Here is an 18,363-nt window from a genome sequence, read left to right as displayed (position 1 = left end):
CCAGTAGTTAACAGTTATACAAAACTCTCCATACTATAACTACCTGCTGCCAATGTGTGTTAAACTGCAGTTCTCTTTTTTTATTTATGTGCCTTATTTCCATAAAGAAGCAAAACCATCATGCACTTACATCACAAATAATGCAGCCTGTTCTCAATTATTAGATACCTCCTCTGGTTCAGAAGACGAAGGATCTGTACAGGGCGACTCCCAGGGAACTCCCACCTCAAGCCAGGGAAGTATAAACATGGAACACTGGATCAGTCAAGCAATCCATGGTTCTACCACATCTACCACTTCCTCCTCCTCGACACAAAGTGGAGGCAGTGGCGCTGCGCACAGGCTAGCTGATGTTATGGCTCAAACACATATAGGTTAGTAAATCATCTTTTTTTAGCATCTTCTATTTTCCCTATATATCTTTTCATTTTAACTTCAGTCTGTTTCATAACACTTAGCTGATGTTACTGATGTGAAGTTGAGACATAACTGTCCTTACAGCAGCTGCTGTGCTTTTTCTTCTTTTTTTCCTCTCCCTCTCTCTATTTATACAATATGTTTAGGGAGAGACAATTTTATTTATTTAATCTCAATCCAAGTTTCACAATAACTTCTCAGTTAAATATCCATGCTAGCACATGGAGTCTAGCACTGCATGGCTCCCATATATGGCAAATGAGCCCCTTTACTGTGCACTAAAAATGTACCTCCGAGAACCCCTGAAGCTAGCTTTTATTCAGCCTTCTCATACTTTTTCAGTAGTTGAATTCTACTGTCAGTTTGCATGGTTTTCTGTAACTCTCCATTTACACTATGATCATGGTCCTTTTAAACTGCTTTTTATTTTTCTATCTCTAAGTAGCTCTAGAATCCCTAGGCTGGGATGTGTGACTGCTAAATACCTTGTGAAGGGAAAATTCTTGAAGAGAAAGGTGTTGGTAGTGTTATGATCTATATTATTAGTTGGTTGTTTACTTCCTGTGTTTTCCCAAGGGAATTTCAAGACTTGCTTTCCTTTAAGGGGCTGAGGTAATAGGTATTAATTATTTCTGCATGTTTGACGCTGACATTTCTCTTTGCCTAAATGAAATAGCCATGTGGAAAACTAGGGTTTTACCCACTCTTGTTTTCAAATGGCCGATATTCATCCTGCATAGCTTGTGGGAATTTCAATTCCTAAATCAGCCTTGGAAGCTATTGGAATAAATGTGGCAGCCTTAGCATGACAATGTCATGCTATTTCATGTGATCCAGGTTCCTGTGAAAATAAATCTATCTACTCCTCAACTGAAAGAATTGTATGTTAATGGCTTTCCTAGCTTAAGTAGTAAATGAAAATATCTTAAATGTTCCCTTCTCCTATTATTACTGTGTCATCAGGTAACACCTGTATTTTATTGGTTAAGTAATCCTTTCCCCAAGCTCTTGCAGTACAGCATTGCAGTTGGAAGAAGTAGTTGTACTGTATTCTTAAATTCATGCTTAATAAATAGCTCAGAACCTTGTTTTAGAAATGCATACGTTTCTGAACAGATTAATCACTGCGTTTGGTTCTCCTCTGTGACTTCATCTTGAAATGCTAGAGGAAATTATAGCATGGAGAATTAAATTTATCCAAACTCTGAAAGGTTGCATTACTCACACATACCAAGTCTCAATGTGTCTTAAATATAGCTTTTTATAAAATAATGTGACATTTCAGTAATTTAAAAACTGGCACAGTAAGTCTTCTCTCTCTCTCTCTTTTTTTTTTTTTTACTCCGAGTTTGCAGTAAACAGTACAACATTTATAGAACGAAATCAAGAAGGCAATATTTAGAGAAAGGGTGAAAATACTTTTTTTTCTCTCACTCTGACCTGTAGAGACCTCTCCTGTGAAGAAAGAATGTACCTTTAAATGTGTCTCATGTTGGGCAACCAAAGTCACTATCTAGAAATCTGGGTCTGACATTATTTTCTGTAAATCAATTTGATACCAGGCATAAGTTAGCCTTCATATCTCTTAAACAGTATGAACATGTTTTAAATGTAGAACTTGACTGTGAGCTTAGGGTTGTCATCTGTCACTGTTGCAGAAATGTCTGTTAGAAGTAAGAACCACATAAAGTACTAACTAGCAGGTAAGTTATAGCATAGTGAGCTGTTCTTACTACTCTGAATTGCAAATCAAATGGCTCTTTCCTTCCTTTTCACTTGACATCTGGGAGGATGGGCGTTGCATTTAAGTATAGTGGGTAATTGTCAGAAATGATCTTCCCCTTTCAGAAATGGACGGTAAGACACAGCATTGCACCAGTGAATAGCAAGTGTAGCTGGACAACATCTTCAAAAGGGGAAAAATGGGACAAAAGTCCACTTGGCCAAGTCCCTCAACTACTTTTAAGCAAATTAATCTTATTACAAAGAAATGTATATTCTCATGGCATTGTGCTTGTTCAGTACAGGGAGCTGCTGTTCTTCCTTGTAGACTAATCTGTCTTTGGAGATGTCATCTGAAAATATGTTAGGACAAACTGCGACACATTCTGAAAATGCAAAACTCCATTCTGATCTCAACAGGGACTTTCCTTCCAGAATACATCACAGAATCAGATTTTTCTAGTGTAAGTGTTCTAGTGCAGTTTCAAGAGGGGCTTTGATAAAAAATATTTAGCTATAATATCATCGGAGTTCAGAGTTCAGCTCTATGGATGATTTGGATAATTTGCATAAGCTATTATATACTTTTAATGTTGTACTATTAATTTCATTGGGGCTGCTGCTGCTCCTTTGTAGCATAAGATCTAGAGCAGGATAGATTTCCCTTGAATATTTATTCTTGGCTTTAAGAGTCTTGGGTCTTTCCTTTAAACTACATAGAGGTTTTTTAGTTCAACATAGACCATGAATGAAGATTATCGTGGTTGATACTTGAATTTTAAAGAGGGACAGGTTAAGCTCGTGGAACTCACCAACTCTCTAATGCACAGTCTTTGGAAATCAATCTTGCATTTATTTCTATTGATATCTTGGTCTTCAAGTCTTTTATCTGCGGTCAGAGTAGGAAAAATACTTCCTGGAGCTTAGAACGGTGGTACAAACTGTTTGGTCAATATTAGGGACTTCATAAAGAATGGGAAGATAGTTAATGCTTCTCTGTAATATCTCCCCACTTGTGCATCTATATGCCACAGTATTTAGAAGTTACTGTACATTTGTCCCAAGTAGGAACCAAAAATGCACAAAAAACCCCTGGCGTTAGTTGTTAATTCTTCTAAAAAATAATGACACCTGAGCTGGAAAAACCAAAGTAGACTCTAGGATGGACTGCTTTAGAGGGTAGAGTACGGAAGCAATCAATGAATGGCACCATAGCTCTTTACAGAGCATGGTGTGTGCACCGATGAGTTCTTTGATGGCTGCTGAGTCTGACGCACAAGTGACAGTTCTTCCCACAGGTAGGGTACACCCATGCACTAGCAATACTCTGAATCTGAGCAGCAGATTCTTTCTTCCTCTGATGCTAGTCACCTCAAAGTTTGATCCAGTCCGCCTCACAATGCCTCGCTCCATCTACAAGCTGACTCTGTCAACCAAAGCAGCATTCTGCACTACTTTCTCAGTCATCCACAGAGATTCCAAAGGCTATGAAGTCATTCTTGCAAGGATCCCAAAATCTGCACAGTGGTCTGCCTCTTTTTCTAGACACCTCGCGAGATTCAGAGTTCAGCGCACTCTTTGGGATCCTGTAATCTGGCATTCACTTGACATGTCCAGGCCATCTGAGTCTTTTCTTACGAATCAACATTCCCATGAATGACATAGCACAATTTAACACTTCCACATTTGTCACCTTGTCTTGCCATCTTATTTGAAGAATTTTACGCAAGCATCTGATATGAAAGCTGTTTAGTCTTTTGGCATGTTTGACATAAGTTGCCTGTGTTTGAGCCATATAGAGGCATGTATAAAACATGTCTCATAAATATGGATTTTCATTTTAGTTGACAATTTGTTATTGTTCCAGGCTCAGTGTTGGAAAAGACAAAAGTTCCTGGCTGCTTTGCCGATTCTACTAGTGAGCACAGCATCAAGATCTACATTGCTGGTAACAGTAAAGCCAAGGTAGCAAAATTGGTCACCAGCATCCAGATGAATACCATCTAATGTGATACCTGAAATTGGTTCTGAAGAGCCTTGGAGCACGATAATAGTATTTTTCAAGCTTATTGCTCGCCCAGAGATTTTGCATGAATCAGAGAACTTGGTAATAAGATGTTGTAGGACATCAACACTGTGAACCAGAAGAGTTACATCATCTGCAAATAACAAGTCCCTTATGACCTCTCCACAGGTCCCAGGGAAACATCTACCCACATAAACTTGGATTTTTAAAAACAAATTCTGTAGCATTCTTATTCCTGTGAATCACAGCTGAACTTCTACAGATCCAAAACAGCATGTGAAGGAAATGTTGCTCTGAAAATTTAAGATGTGCAGAAAGCAAGCAACTCTTCCAGTTTATAGCCTGGAGTACATCTTTCTAACCTGAGCAATTGTGCTTTGTACCTAAGTGCTTGTCTACACTGCAACTTAGTGTGCAGTGATCCAGAGTGTGAATGTAAGATCCCATATAGGCATGCCCTTAGATGGTCAAGTTGAAGTCAGCTACTAATGCATCATATTAACCCAATTACGTAGTTGGTTTGAAGCATAGCAAATGAGGGAGCAAATCTGCTCCAGATTCTACTCTTATCAGTTTTTTTCTATAGTGCTTGGATTCTCTCAATTCCTTTCCAAACAAGTGTTACTGGACTTAAAATGTTTTTCAATCCTTGTCTGTCCACAAACAATTGTGATTTAACAAGCAGTTAGTATAGTAAATGGAATGTGTGCAACGATACAGTAAATGGTAGACTAGGAAGTCTCGTAACTTTTTATTATACAATAAGTATATGTCTATCATGTGTAAGAGATTGGACGTCTCAAGCTTCAGTTGTGCCTAGTGCAAATCCTCAGTCTTCAGTTGTGCCTAGTGCAGTTGCATGTTCTGTATCTCTTTAAAACAGCTATTGTGTTATACACATGGCTGACTTTAAAAGATATTAATGGTAAATATTTTGGGAAAGGATAACTGGAAATAGACTTGAATGCAGGTGAATGTGTCACATGGCCAAGAAGTCTCTAAATATACTGTTTCTAAGGAAACAGGGTGCTTAATCAAAAAGAGCCAAATTTATACTGAAGACAATGTGCCGCCATTGACACAAGTAAATCAAAAGGGGGAATTCCCATCTCCCAACACATTTTTATTAAATGGAATGTTAGCTACAGAAGCTGCTGTCTTTCTGAGGCAGGATTTTGATTAGAAGCTAAAAATTGCATTGACTAAAAGGTAAATATCTCTATAAATACAGAATCTTTGTCCTGTAGAAGCAGAAAAACCTGCCTTTGTATGTCTTAAATATGTTTTCATTTGGAAATCAAAGACTTCTTTCTGAAGTAAAGGTTATACAGGTTTCTAATCAAATTAATATATGAACATCTACCAAAACATATCTGCCACATGTGACAACCTTAAGTCTTCTGTGTTAGAAGGTGCAAATTCACACATGATAGAGGGCCAGTTCTTGGCTCTCCACACTGCTTAGACCCTATGTAGGTTCTTCAGGAAGAACCTAGATAACTGAGAAGGGGTACAGCCATTCCTCCAAATTCCCTTCCATGCCATCTAGGAGAGTTGGCTTGTCAGAAGGTAGTGAGGCAGATGTGCTCCCCAGAGCTCATGAAACGTTGTGATTACCTGACACACAATGTTTCCATGAGTTCCATAGGGATAGTATTCATCCACCTTCCTTCTCTCCCCAAATGTGGGACTGTGTCCATATGCCACAATCCATCCTTAAATGAATTTGCACTGTGTTGCCATTTCTCCTTCTCTTAGCAAAGTGATGTAGAGTGTACCATTCCAGTGCAGAAATGTCTGTGGTCTTAACTAGAAGCAGCTGTTCAGTCTGTGATCTTATAATGTGAGAATATCGAAAGAGATAAAAAAGAGAATGTGATACAAATATGCATGTTTAGTGGATGAAACTCTTTGAGGTCATACAGCTCTCACTGTCTCTAGTGCTTTATTCAAGAGCTGTGTCAGGATCATTACTCTTAACTCGGAAGCTCAAACAGTGCGTCATGTTAGCTAATGTGAGTACTGAGCAGATATTACACAGCATGTATCAGTACTATAACCGAGATACTCTTATCAAAATAAAAACTGTTTCATGGGCTAATGTGGCAGCTAACTGCCTTCCTTCTGTCCACAGAATCTTAGTTTCTCCAGGCCTGACTCTCAGAAGTGCTGAGCACTGGCACCCACAAAAATCAGGCTCTGTAATTCTAGTCAGTGATGAGTACAATTGGAGAGAGAACCATTGTAAGTCATCTCTTAAACAGACTAAGGAGCAGTTTGGAAAGCAAGACCTCAATGTTCCTCTTCTATGTGAGAAGGCTAGCAGTTCGTAGCCGGCCTAGATTGCAGAGTGGGAGTCAGGGATGCAGACATGCTCCTCCAGGAAGGCCAGTCTATGAGAGTCCTCTTTTATCAAGGAGGTTATAGAGACAGAGAGTTTAAAGCCAGAAGGGATCATTATAATCATCTAGTCTGATCCCCTGTATATCACAGGCCACCAACATCAGCACACTAAACCCAACAATGGAAATGAAACTAAAATAAATGAGACCTACAGGAGACTGGACTATTATGTGCCACAAGCAGAGAAATGGATGGACCGAGGTGCACCAATGCTTATGGCTCCTGCAATGGCAGGGAAATGATTAAATGTGATATAAGGTTGCCCGTGGCTTGTTCCACCATTACTTTCAAGTGCTAGGATTGGCTGCCCACAAAGGTGGTGGAAGTAGCTGAACTAAACATAATCATTTTCTTAATCAAAATATCCTTTCCCATTTATATGGGAACTCTTCCTTATAAATAAAAAAAAAAAAAGAAGATAAAACTTCTACCCTTTTAATTTGTTTAGCTGATAGAAAAATCAGTCAGGACTATACAAAGCTGATATTTAACAGGCAAGGCTAAACATTGCATCAAAAATATAAGTAATGGATGAGATGACTAAAATGAAGTTCTACTGAGACAGTAGCCTAAATACTATTGTGCTGTGCAAGCTGTTAAGCATTCAGGTGGTCACATGCATAACATTGAGCTGCTTATTTCAATCATGTTATAGGGATGGACTGAACCAGAATCACGTCACTAACTGGACACGTGCGGGATGCAAGATGATTCTCTCAGAGGTGGGCTAGATTAACAAGTCATCCCATCTTATCTTGAAACAAACTCAGCTATGCTTATCCTTATGGTGGCTCATAGCAATTATGTCATGTCTACCATTAAGAGTATCTAAGATATCTAAGGATATCTTGCTCTCTTATGATAAATGCCAGCTTCAAATAAGAAACATTCATAATAGACATCTCTTACAACAGAGAGTAGCTATTTGCATTGATAGCACGTGCCTTCCCGCTTTTTGAAATGCACAAATATTAAAATGTACAGAACCTCTTGACATTCCTGTGTCCAGGAGCGCTTTCATTGCATTTTGGGAGGAGGGAACTGCTCCTTCACGGGGAGGAACCTGGATGCTGGTTACCTCTGGCAGCAGGCAGTGCTCCACCCCGCTCCCAACTCACCATCCAGAGAGAGAGAAAAACTGGCATGCTGCCCTGGCAACGAGGGATGAGGAATCTCCCCCACAGCCATGTAACCCCCCACCTCCCAGGGCTTGGAGAGTTGTAGCCACCACTCTCAAGAGAAAAAAAAGGGTGATGGTGGTTGGTGACTTCCTTTTAAAGGGGACAGAGGCCTCCCATCTGCAGACCTGATCTGGCATTCCAGGAGATGTGCCACTTCCCAGTGGCTTGTATGTGCTACATTACAGAAGGATTGCTGAAGATCATCTGACCCTCTGACCAGCACCCATGCTGCTCACGTATGATACTGCAAGGTGTGACCCTGAGCAGATAAGAAGTGACTACAGGACTCTGAGAATGAGGATTAAGAAGTTAGGGGCGCAGATAGTGTTGTCATCAGTCCCTTCAATCAAGGATAAGGATCCGGGCAGAGACAGACACATCCTGGAGGTAAATACATGGCTGTGCAGATGGTGTCATCAGGATGGCTTAGGCTTCCTCAGGGGATCCTTTTCCAAGAAGAAAGACAGGTGAGCAGAGATGAGGCCTGCCTGTCAAGGAAGAGGAAGTTAACTTCAGATATGGACTGGCTAACCTAATGAGGTGGGTTTTAACTTAGGTTTGATAGGGGCAGGAGACAGGACCCCAACATGTACAGAGCTAGGTGAAAGGTCAAGATCTGAGAGGGAACATGAGAAATCACAGCTTGGCCAAAGGAGAGACAAGAGGGACTATACAGGGGAAATCTAATGAACAGGTGTCTATACAGCACTTGGAGGAGAAGGTGATCAGGAACAATGAACATTTATTCACCAAGGGAAAGTCACGCCTGACTATCCTGATTGCCTTCTATGTTGAGATAACTGGCTCTGTGGATATGGGGAAAGCTGTGGATGTGATATACACCACCACCTCAATATAACGCCACCCGATATAATACAAATTTGGATATAATGCGAAAAGCAGTGCTCGGGGGGGGGGGGGCTGCGCACTTCGGTGGATCAAAGCAAGTTCAATATAACATGGTTTCACCTAAACGTGGTAAGATTTTTTGGCTCTTAAGGACAGCGTTATATCGAGGTAGAGGTGTATCTTGACTTTAGTGAAGCTTTTGATACAGTCTCCCACAGTACGTTAAAAAAGTATAGATTGGATGAATGGACTATAAGGTGGATAGAAAGCTGGCTTGATCGTCGGGCTCAATGGGTAGTGATCAACAACTCAGTATCTAGTTGGCAGCTAGTATCAAGCAGAGTGCCCCAAGGGTTGGTTCTGGGGCCAGTTTTGTTCAACATCTTCATTAATGATCTGGATGATGGAATGGATTGCCCCCTCAGCAAGTTTGCAGATGACACTAAGCTGGGGGGAGAGGTAGATACACTGCAGGGTAGAGATAGGGTCCACAGTGACCTAGACAAATTGGAGGATTGAGCTAAAAGAAATCTGATGAGGTTCAACAAGTGCAGAGTCCTGAACTTAAAATGGAAGAATCCCATGCACTGCTACAGGCTGGGAACCGACTGTCTAAGCAGCAGTTCTTCAGAAAAGGACCTGGGGATTACAGTGGAGGAGAAGCTGGATATGAGTCAACAGTGTGGCCTTGTTGCCGGGAAGGCTAGTGGCATATAAGGCTGCATCAGTGAGAGCATTGCCAGCAGATCAAGGGAAGTGATTATTCCCCTTTATTTGGCACTGGTGAGGCCACATCTGGAGTATTCTTTCCTATTTTGCCCCCCCCGCCCCAACTACAGAAAGAATGTGGATCAATTGAAGCAAGTCCAATGGAGGGCAATGAAAATGATTAGGGGGGTGGGACACATGACTTATGAGGAGAGTCTGAGGAAACTGGGCTTATTTAGTCTGCAGAAGAGAAGAGTAAGGGGAGATTTGAGAGCAGCCTTCAACTACCCGAGGGGGATTCCAAAGAGGATGGAGCTCGGCTGTTCAAAGTAGTGGCAGATGACAGAACAAGGAGCAATAGTCTCAAGTTGCAGTGGGGGGTGGGTCTAGGTTGGATATTAGGAAACACTATTTCACTGGGAGGCTGATGAAGCATTGGAATGGGTTACCTAGGGAGGTAGTGGAATCTCCTCCCTTAGAAGTTTTTAAGGCCCAGCTTGACAAAGCCCTGGCTGGGATTATTTAGTTGGTGTTGGACCTGCTTTGAGCAGGGGATTGGACTAGATGACTTCCTGAGGTCTCTTCCAACCCAAAACTTCTATGATTCTATATACTAATGCAGGAGTCGGCAACATTCGGCACACAACCCATCAGGGTAATCCACTAGCAGGCTACAAGACATTTTGTTTACATTGACTGTCCGCTGGCACAGCCCCCCACAGCTCCGAGTGGCCGCAGTTCACCGTTCCTGGCCAATGGGAGCTGCGGGAACGAGAGCTGCAGGGACATCCTGGCCACTGCTTCCCGCAACTCCCATTGGCCGGGTATGACAAACTGCAACCACTGGACCTGCTGGGGCTGTGCCTGCGGATGGTCAACATAAACAAAATGTCTCACAGACCGCCAGTGGATTACCCTGATGGACCGCGTGCCAAAGGTTGCCGACCCCTGTACTAATGCAAGAAGCAAGTGGAATAGACAGGAAGGACTAGAAATACTAGTGAATAATTACAAATACGACATAATTGGTATTACAGAAACTTGGTGGGATAATTTACGTGACTGGAATGTTGGTATAGAAGGGTACAGTTCCTTTGGTCAAGCAGGGAAAAAAGAGAGGAGGTGTTGCCTTACATATTATAGATGTGCAGTAGAACCTCAGAGTTATGAACATGCGGAGAACGGAGATTGTCCATAACTCTGAAATGTTTGTAGCTCTGAACGAAACATTACGGTCATTCTTTCCAGGGTTTACAACTGAATAATGACTTAATACAGCTTTGAAACTTTACTATGCAGAAGAAAAATGCTGCTTTTAACTATCTTAATTTAAATGAAACAAGCACAGAAACAGTATCCATACCTGATCAAATCTTTTTTAAATAGTTTGTTTTACACAGTATTGTACTGTACAATATTGCTTTTTTTTTTTTTTTTTTTTAAATCTCTGCTGCTGCCTGAGGGGATACTTCTGGTTGCAAATTAGGTATGTGATTGACCAGCCAGTTGGTAACTCTGAGGTTCTGCTGTATACATTTGCACTGAGGTAGAGGTAGAAGTGGGAGGCAGACATGTTGAAAGTCTCTAGGTAAGGTAAAAGTGAAAAACAAGGGTGATGTCATGGTAGGGGTCTACTGTAGACCACCTAACCAAGAAGAAGAGGTGGATGAGACTTTTTTTTATTTTTAAACAACTAACAATATAATCCAAAACACAGGACTCCATGGTGATGGGGGGCTTCAACCACCTAGATATCTTCTGGGGAAATAACACAGCAGGGCATAGATTATCCAAGAAATTCTTGCAATGCATTGGAGACAATTTTTTGTTACCTATAGTGGAGAAAGTGACTAGGGAAGTGTCTATTCTGGATTTGATTCTCACAGACAGGGAGGAACTAACTGAGAATCTGAGGGTGGAAAGTAGCTTAAGTGAAAGTGATCATGAAATGTTAGGAGTTCATGATTCAATGGAATGGTAGGAGGGAAAACAACAGAATAAAGACAATGGACTTCAAGAACGCAGACTTAGGTAAACTCAGAGAATTGATAGGTAAGGTCCCATGGGAAGTAAGTTGAAGGGAGAAAAGAGTTCAGGATAGTTGGCAATTTTTAAAAAAGACATTATTAAGGACACAAGAGCAAATTATACCAATGCATAGGAAAGACAGGAAGTATGGTAAGAGGCTACTCTGGCTTAACCAAGGGTAACTTGTCATAGAAGGAAAGGAATAAATGAAATACATTGCCTCCTGTTAAAGCTACTTCCTTACTGAAAATATTTAAGGGAACTTCATGAATACTAGATTTATAGATCTGTGCAAAGTTTGCATCTGTCAAATATCTTTATTTTTACAAACTGTTAAGAAAATTCTGAAGAAGTATAAAATGTCACCATAGTGTGCTTAAAAAGTATGTATAGACCAACTAAATATAGGATAATTATCAGACAAGATGAATTTAAGGATCCTTCAGAGAATATCTGTGGTAATCTAGCCTCCCAGTCCCAGACCTGGACCTTAGCGTCCAAAGCCTGGTCCTGTCCCAAACCTGGACCTTAGCATCCAAAGTTTGGGGGCTTACCTGAAACTCCCCCAAGCTCACTACCAGCTTGGAGTATTTGGGCTGCCACCAGGTTCGATTTAATTAGAGAGCCTGACCCCCCTCTTTCCTCTCTCTGGTGTCCCAACCCTCCCTTGGGGACACCCAGATTCCAAAATGCCTGGAGCAAAGCAGGGAGAAACTCCCTCCCCCCCCCCCTTCCCAGGCTTGCCAAGAAAACCGGTTTCTCTGTTCCCAAGAGATAAGGTTCTCTGCCCTCAGACAATTGAGATGGCAAAAGACCAACAGCTGGCTTTGCCTTCCCGTGCCTGTCTTCCCGTGAGGGAGACAGATACCTGATACAGAGGTGATTCTTTTTCTCTTTCCCCGTAGCCTGCTCTTTTCCCTGAAAGCAATAGAAAATAGCCAACAGCCTGGCTTTTCCCTTCCTTTGCCTCCCTAGGAAAAGAAACTTCCACACGTTTTAAAAGAAAAGTTTATATAAAAAGAAAGCAATATAAAACAATAATCTTCCATTAAGAAATCAATACAGGCATCTTGCTTATAAGGAAAATATGAAGAAACATTCTGATTTAAAGGGATAGCCAATTAACCAGCCAACCAATCCACTAACAGTAAATACAACCCAAGCTCCTCATAGCCGACATTGCTTGGGGGTTCCCTTGTACTCACAGATGCTGTAGAGACACTTGGAGATAAGATCGTTAGAGGAAGCCTTGTTACTCACAGCCGGAAACAAAAAGACCAGAGCCATCACATCTAATTTTTTTACAACCCAAAGTTCCTCATAGCGAATTGCTTTGGGGTTCCCTTTGTACTCACAGACTTTGGTATAATATTTGAAATAAGAAGGAGTTAGGAGGAAACCTTGTTTACTCACAGCCGAGAAAACAAAAAAGACCCGAGTATACAAATTCCCGCCCCTGACTTTAAACAATCCAGTTCTCTGATTGGTCCTCTGGTCAGGTGTTTGGTTACCCTTTCCGGGTAAAAGAAACTTAACCCTTACCTTACCTATCCATTTATGACAATATCTTATTTTATCCTAATTCATGTTGAAAAAAACCGTAATCTAGTACACAAATAATGGACACACTTTTAGCATAGATTATCAAAAATGATAGTTACTAAGAGTGTTTAGGAGCCAAACAGCAGAAATAAAGACGACGCAAATCTGTCCATTGCACAAACCTCCAAAGGGAAACCATTTTCATATAATAAGCAAGCTGTAAGCGAGTGAGACAAATTTAGTATAAACATAAATCTTCAGTAATATTGGAGTATGATGAGATCATCTGATTTATTTGTCTCTTTAATGGGCCTGATCCTATCCTCATTGAATGGAATGTATTCCTCTTGCCTTCAGTGGCAGCAGTACAAGGGGACTTATTTGTCTGGAAGGTTCTGGGTGATTGTCATTAAACCGAAAACTTGTTAAACATGAATTGTATTTATTCCCAGGAAACTTAACACTGCTAAAAACCTGGAAAAATTCATGATATAAAATCTGTGAATATGATACAAATCTATAGGTTATCCCAAGTCAGACTATATTTTCAGATGTTTTAAACTGTGGATACATGCTGAGTAACCAAGCTGAGAAAGAGAAGAATTAGTGGCATGGAATAGTTTAGTGACATCATGAGAGAGATCACCAAATCATGTTTGCCTTTTTGGAAGGCAAGTCTGTTATATGGAGAATTGAAATAGCTCTGTTTAAAAATAGTCAAGTGGTAAGCAAGAAAAGTGTCCATGCAAACCGTAAAGAAACATGAACATTATATTTTATTTCCTTCCTCTAGATCCACTTTCCAACAGTATTGTGACTTCAAAAATCTTGATACAACAGTAAATTGTTCTCTTTGAACTAAAACTTGAATTTTAAGCAGTGTATTTATAGTTGATTTGTACTGGCAATTGCAAGTGCTGGAACTTAACATGTTGTAGCTTTTTTCTATTTTGAAATCTTGGTACCTTAATCTATCAGAAGTTTATGTGTCTGGGTCTATTTCTAACTAGATTTGGCCACAGGAAATTAAACTAATTTAAAATTAAAGGTGGGGGGAAAGGAGAGGAGTAAAAAAAAACCATTATGATTATAATCTGTATTATGTGGCTCTGATGCCTTTAGATACCTAACTCATTTTTTGTCTGTGAAAATTTCAAATATTAAAATCATGTTGGATATAATTGTGCTTTACAACTTGTGCATAGATTAATTTTAACAGCTTTTCAGGTCTTGTGTAAGAAGAACATTAGTGGAATCTCTCTCTTTCTCCCCCACTCCCTTCTTTCCCTCATTTCAACTCTAGAGGAACCTGGTTAAACCTTCTAACTTATTTTTCACAGAAAATCATTCTGCCCCTCCAGATGTTACTACTTACACCTCAGAACACTCAATACAAGTAGAAAGACCACAAGGATCAACAGCAAGGGTGACACCAAAATATGGCAATGCTGAACTTATGGAAACTGGTGATGGTATGTCATAAAGCAATTGTTTTCTTTAACATTGTAACTTACCCCTTTTTTGTGGTTTACTGTACACATCTGCTTCTTGTTTCTTTTGGCCACGTTTCACTGAAGAGCACGTACAAGCAAAGTTACAGCATCTTTGAGTCCTAAAATAAACTGGCATATGTGAAGCCAATACTCGGCATGAATAAATGCTTCTTAATTAGTGGAGCAGATTCCCAACAGAAAAAACTGATATTTGCTAAAGTTCAATAAAATAAAACAGCGAGTCTCTGTATATCTCACTTAATGATGTGTAACTAAATTAAACTAGGTACTGTATGAAGCTCTTCTGTTTTCAAATGACAGAGTATATGATGTACCAATAGGGCTACATCTTAAGGTGACTTTTGGGCAAAGTTTTTGTTTTCTGAATATTTTTTTTTGAAAAACAGTTATTTGTAAAACCTTCCATATTTATTGCTCCTCTTTTCTAAAACAGATTAAAAAAATTGCAACCAAGATGGGACTTTTAAGACCAAGAGTATCTTACATACACTTGTCTTCAACTATAGAAACAACCACTGCTCTAATATGGTAAAAATGTTGCTAGCTCAGGAGAAAAGACAGGAAGGTGGTCCTTCTGCAATGCTGTTAGAGGCTTGAACTCAGGAGTAGATATCGTGTATATTACAGAGCTGAAGTACTCTGTCAAGCATAAGTAAGGAGGAAAGTACTTTATACGAATATATAGTAGGTGCCCAAGGGCCCCAGTCAGAATCCTGTTTGGCTTGGTGTTGTATAAACACATATGGTAACTTCTGGAGATTGTTATTAAAACATCCTTATCTACTGTCCAATTGAATTCACTATAGGGCTATTTCAGGATTACACTGTCAGTTGCAATGAAGTACACCGCTACCCCGATATAACACGACCCGCTATAACCTGAATTTGGATATAATGCGGTAAAGCAGCGCTCTGGAGGGGGGGGGGGGGCTGCGCGCTCCGACGGATCAAAGCAAGTTCGATGTAACACGGTTTCACCTATAACGCAGTAAGATTTTTTAGCTCCCACAGACAGCGTTATATCGGGGTAGAGGTGTAACATGACAATGTGAACAGCTACAGGGTGGGGAAGGATAGGGGCCAGGACAGAAGTCTGCTACTGTGTAAGAGGCAGCCCAAAATGAATGGCAAGATAAAAACCTGTGACCAGCTTCCCTTGCTGACTGAATCTGTAGTCTCAATTGCAGTTTGATGAAAGCTTTCTAGTCATGCAGTAACCCCAGTGGCTAAGAGAGAAGCCTGTGCTTAGATTTCTGTCTCTTCGCTAGCCATCAACAAAGTCACCTCAAAGACTGCTTTAAGCGTTTTGAAAAAGATTATTGCTAGGGAATGTTTCTTCACTGTGCTTCTCTCCCCCAAAGCCCGCGTGCTGTTTCCCCTCTAACTCTAATTCACTTTCTGAAACTGCTGTGTTGTTTGTTTTGGGTTTCTGTGTTTGTTTTTTAAACCAAACGTCACTGTTCATTTTTAAATCATGATCTAAATGTCTTAATGTTGAATACATTCTGCTGAGTCACAGTATGGCATGAAACTGTCGTTGTGGTGGCATTGCAGTTCTAGCCTTTTTCTTACTCCCCAACTGACATCTGGTGGTGCGCAGCTTAGCGGTCTACTGATATCTCCATTGATCCCTATTCTGCAGGAGTACCAGTGAGCAGCAGAGTGTCAGCAAAGATTCAACAGCTGGTCAATACCCTAAAACGACCCAAACGACCACCATTACGAGAGTTCTTTGTAGATGACTTTGAGGAATTGTTAGAAGGTAAAATGACTGTTTTTCAAAAGGTTTTGGAATCTAATTAACACTTGATAAAATGTTTCCTTGTTTGTCTTGGACTGCTACTTACTAGTAGGCACGTGCTAAGCAGGTTGGCTGCCACTGAGAGAGCAGTAATGCAGTGGGACCTGCTTATAGTGAACTTGAATGCACTGAGTAAAATCATAGTTCCACCTTGTTTGCCCAGTTTGTAGTACTGATTATAGTGAACCTCTGCTTAGAATAAAATCACGTTGTGTATGTGGAGGAAAAAACTCTATTCTAAGAGTATTTACTGTGTGCTACGTCTTTTCCTTTCATGCATCTGGGTCAGTCTGAAAGACCCAGTCTGTGAAGAAGGAGGAGGAGGAGTGAATGTTGGATGCACATCTTGCATATCTGTTAATAAAATCATTGAAAATGATAGCTGGAAATGCAGTAGAGACAATAATAAAGTGAATAATAACCATGCAATTGGACTGCTACTTTCTAGTAGGCACATCCTAAGCTGGTTGACTGCCACTGGCACTAGAAAAGGTTCAGAAAAGGATGACTAAAATGATTAGGGGTTTGGAGAGGATCCCATATGAGGAAAGATTAAAGAGGCTAGGATTCTTCAGCTTGGAAAAGAGGACACTAAGGGGGGATATAATAGAGGTATATAAAATCATGACTGATGTGGAGAAAGTGGATAAGAAAAAATTATTTACTTATCCCATAGTACAAGAACTAGGGGTCACCAAATGAAATTAATAGGCAGCAAGTTTAAAGCAAATAAAAGGAAATTCTTCCTCACGCAGCACACAGTCAACTTGTGGAACTCCTTACCTGAGGAGGTTGTGAAGGCTAGGACTATAACAGCGTTTAAAAGAGAACTGGATAAATTCATGGTGGTTAAGTCCATAAATGGCTATTAGCCAGGATGGGTAAGGAATGGTGTCCCTAGCCTCTGTTTGTCAGAGAAGAGAGAGATGCAGGATCTCTGCCTTTAGCGGCAAGTTTTGCTGCAGCTTCTGCAGACCTATCGTAATAGACGCTTCTGGCTCCCACAATAGGAATGGGGCAAGGATACGCAGACCACTTTGTTCTCAGGGGCCAGGCCTCCGCGGCCTATCTCTCAAAGGCCAGGGGTATGCTCCAACATATCCTCCCTGCCATTTTTGTAAGTAATGGTAGCCGTATGTCAGGTCTTCAACGTGGTGATCTGTTCCATAGGGTCTTTATTGGCTATTTAGGGTCTCTCAGCCAGGGCTCGGTCCTGAGCAAGCCTGACTCAGAGCAGCTGATTATCTCTTGCTGCAATCTAGTCGCCTCTTGTTGGGCGGTGCCTGGACCCTGGTAGCCTCCTTTGGCCGCGGTGGATTTAAGGGCCTGACCACCGTCGTCCATCTTAAGGGTGGGGAGGTTATGTCTCCCCCGGACTAATGTCCCAAGCGTGCAGAATCCCACCTCTGACACCACGTTGGCAAATTGCCCGGTATTTTCTCTGGGTCTCGCGCTTCTTTCTCATGGGGTAGGTTCAGGGCGATATTGCTTGCTTGCTGAACCAGTTCTTAAGCACTCCCTAGTGTCCTTGGAGGAGGGGAATGGAGAGGGAGGGACCTGGGCCGCCTCCTCTCCAGGTCCCAACCAGGGGCCCTGGGTTGTGGTGAAAACCACTTGATAGCGTTTCTTCCCCTGGGTTCTTCCTCTCATACGTCAGCTTGTGAAGTGCATTCTCGCCTCTCTTCTATGAACAAGCCTGGTGCCCCTTCCTAGGGTTTCTGTTGGGCTTCCCAATTCACCGGCAAGACTCCTCCAAACCTTTATTTCTCTCTGGAACAAACTCTTCCTTCTTTGCATTGCACTCTTTGCTCCAATCCAACCTTTCTCCTTCAACAACACACTCTGTCTGACTGAAGGCAGGGTTTAATTATCCGCATGACTGGAGTCAGGTGCTCTAACTGAAGTCAGGTGCTCTAACTGGAGTCAGGTGCCTCTAATTGGCCACAGCTGTTCTAGTTATTTCTAAAAGCACCTTCCTCCCTTGGCAGGGAAAAGGACCCCTGCTAACACTCTTATGACTGCTCTGGGCCATGCGTATCACATGGTCAGACCAAAGTCCATCTAGCCCAGAATCTGTCTACCGACAGTGGCCAATCCAGGTGCCTCCAGAGGGAGTGAACCTAACAGCAATGATGCAAGTGATGCTCTCTCCTGCCATCCATCTCCATCCTC

At 41.3% G+C, this 18,363-nt stretch overlaps 1 protein-coding gene across 5 annotated transcripts in view; it reads left to right on the top strand.

Moving 5' to 3' along the window:
* DIP2C (disco interacting protein 2 homolog C) overlaps positions 1 to 18,363 on the top strand; it is a 518,420-nt gene that overhangs the window by 339,206 nt on the left and 160,851 nt on the right. For 4 of the 5 annotated variants that reach the window (XM_075062211.1, XM_075062210.1, XM_075062208.1 and 1 more), the window contains 3 exons: positions 165 to 374; positions 14,217 to 14,348; positions 16,033 to 16,152. In XM_075062211.1, coding sequence (XP_074918312.1) covers positions 165 to 374; positions 14,217 to 14,348; positions 16,033 to 16,152 — 462 coding nt within the window. The remainder of the gene's footprint in view (positions 1 to 164; positions 375 to 14,216; positions 14,349 to 16,032; positions 16,153 to 18,363) is intronic. The other variant, XM_075062209.1, reaches the window with a different exon arrangement.

The sequence above is a fragment of the Chelonoidis abingdonii genome, chromosome 2 (genome assembly GCF_003597395.2).
Source record: "Chelonoidis abingdonii isolate Lonesome George chromosome 2, CheloAbing_2.0, whole genome shotgun sequence".
In the NCBI taxonomy this organism is placed as follows: domain Eukaryota; kingdom Metazoa; phylum Chordata; order Testudines; family Testudinidae; genus Chelonoidis; species Chelonoidis abingdonii.
This window is presented reverse-complemented; position numbering and strand designations above follow the sequence as displayed.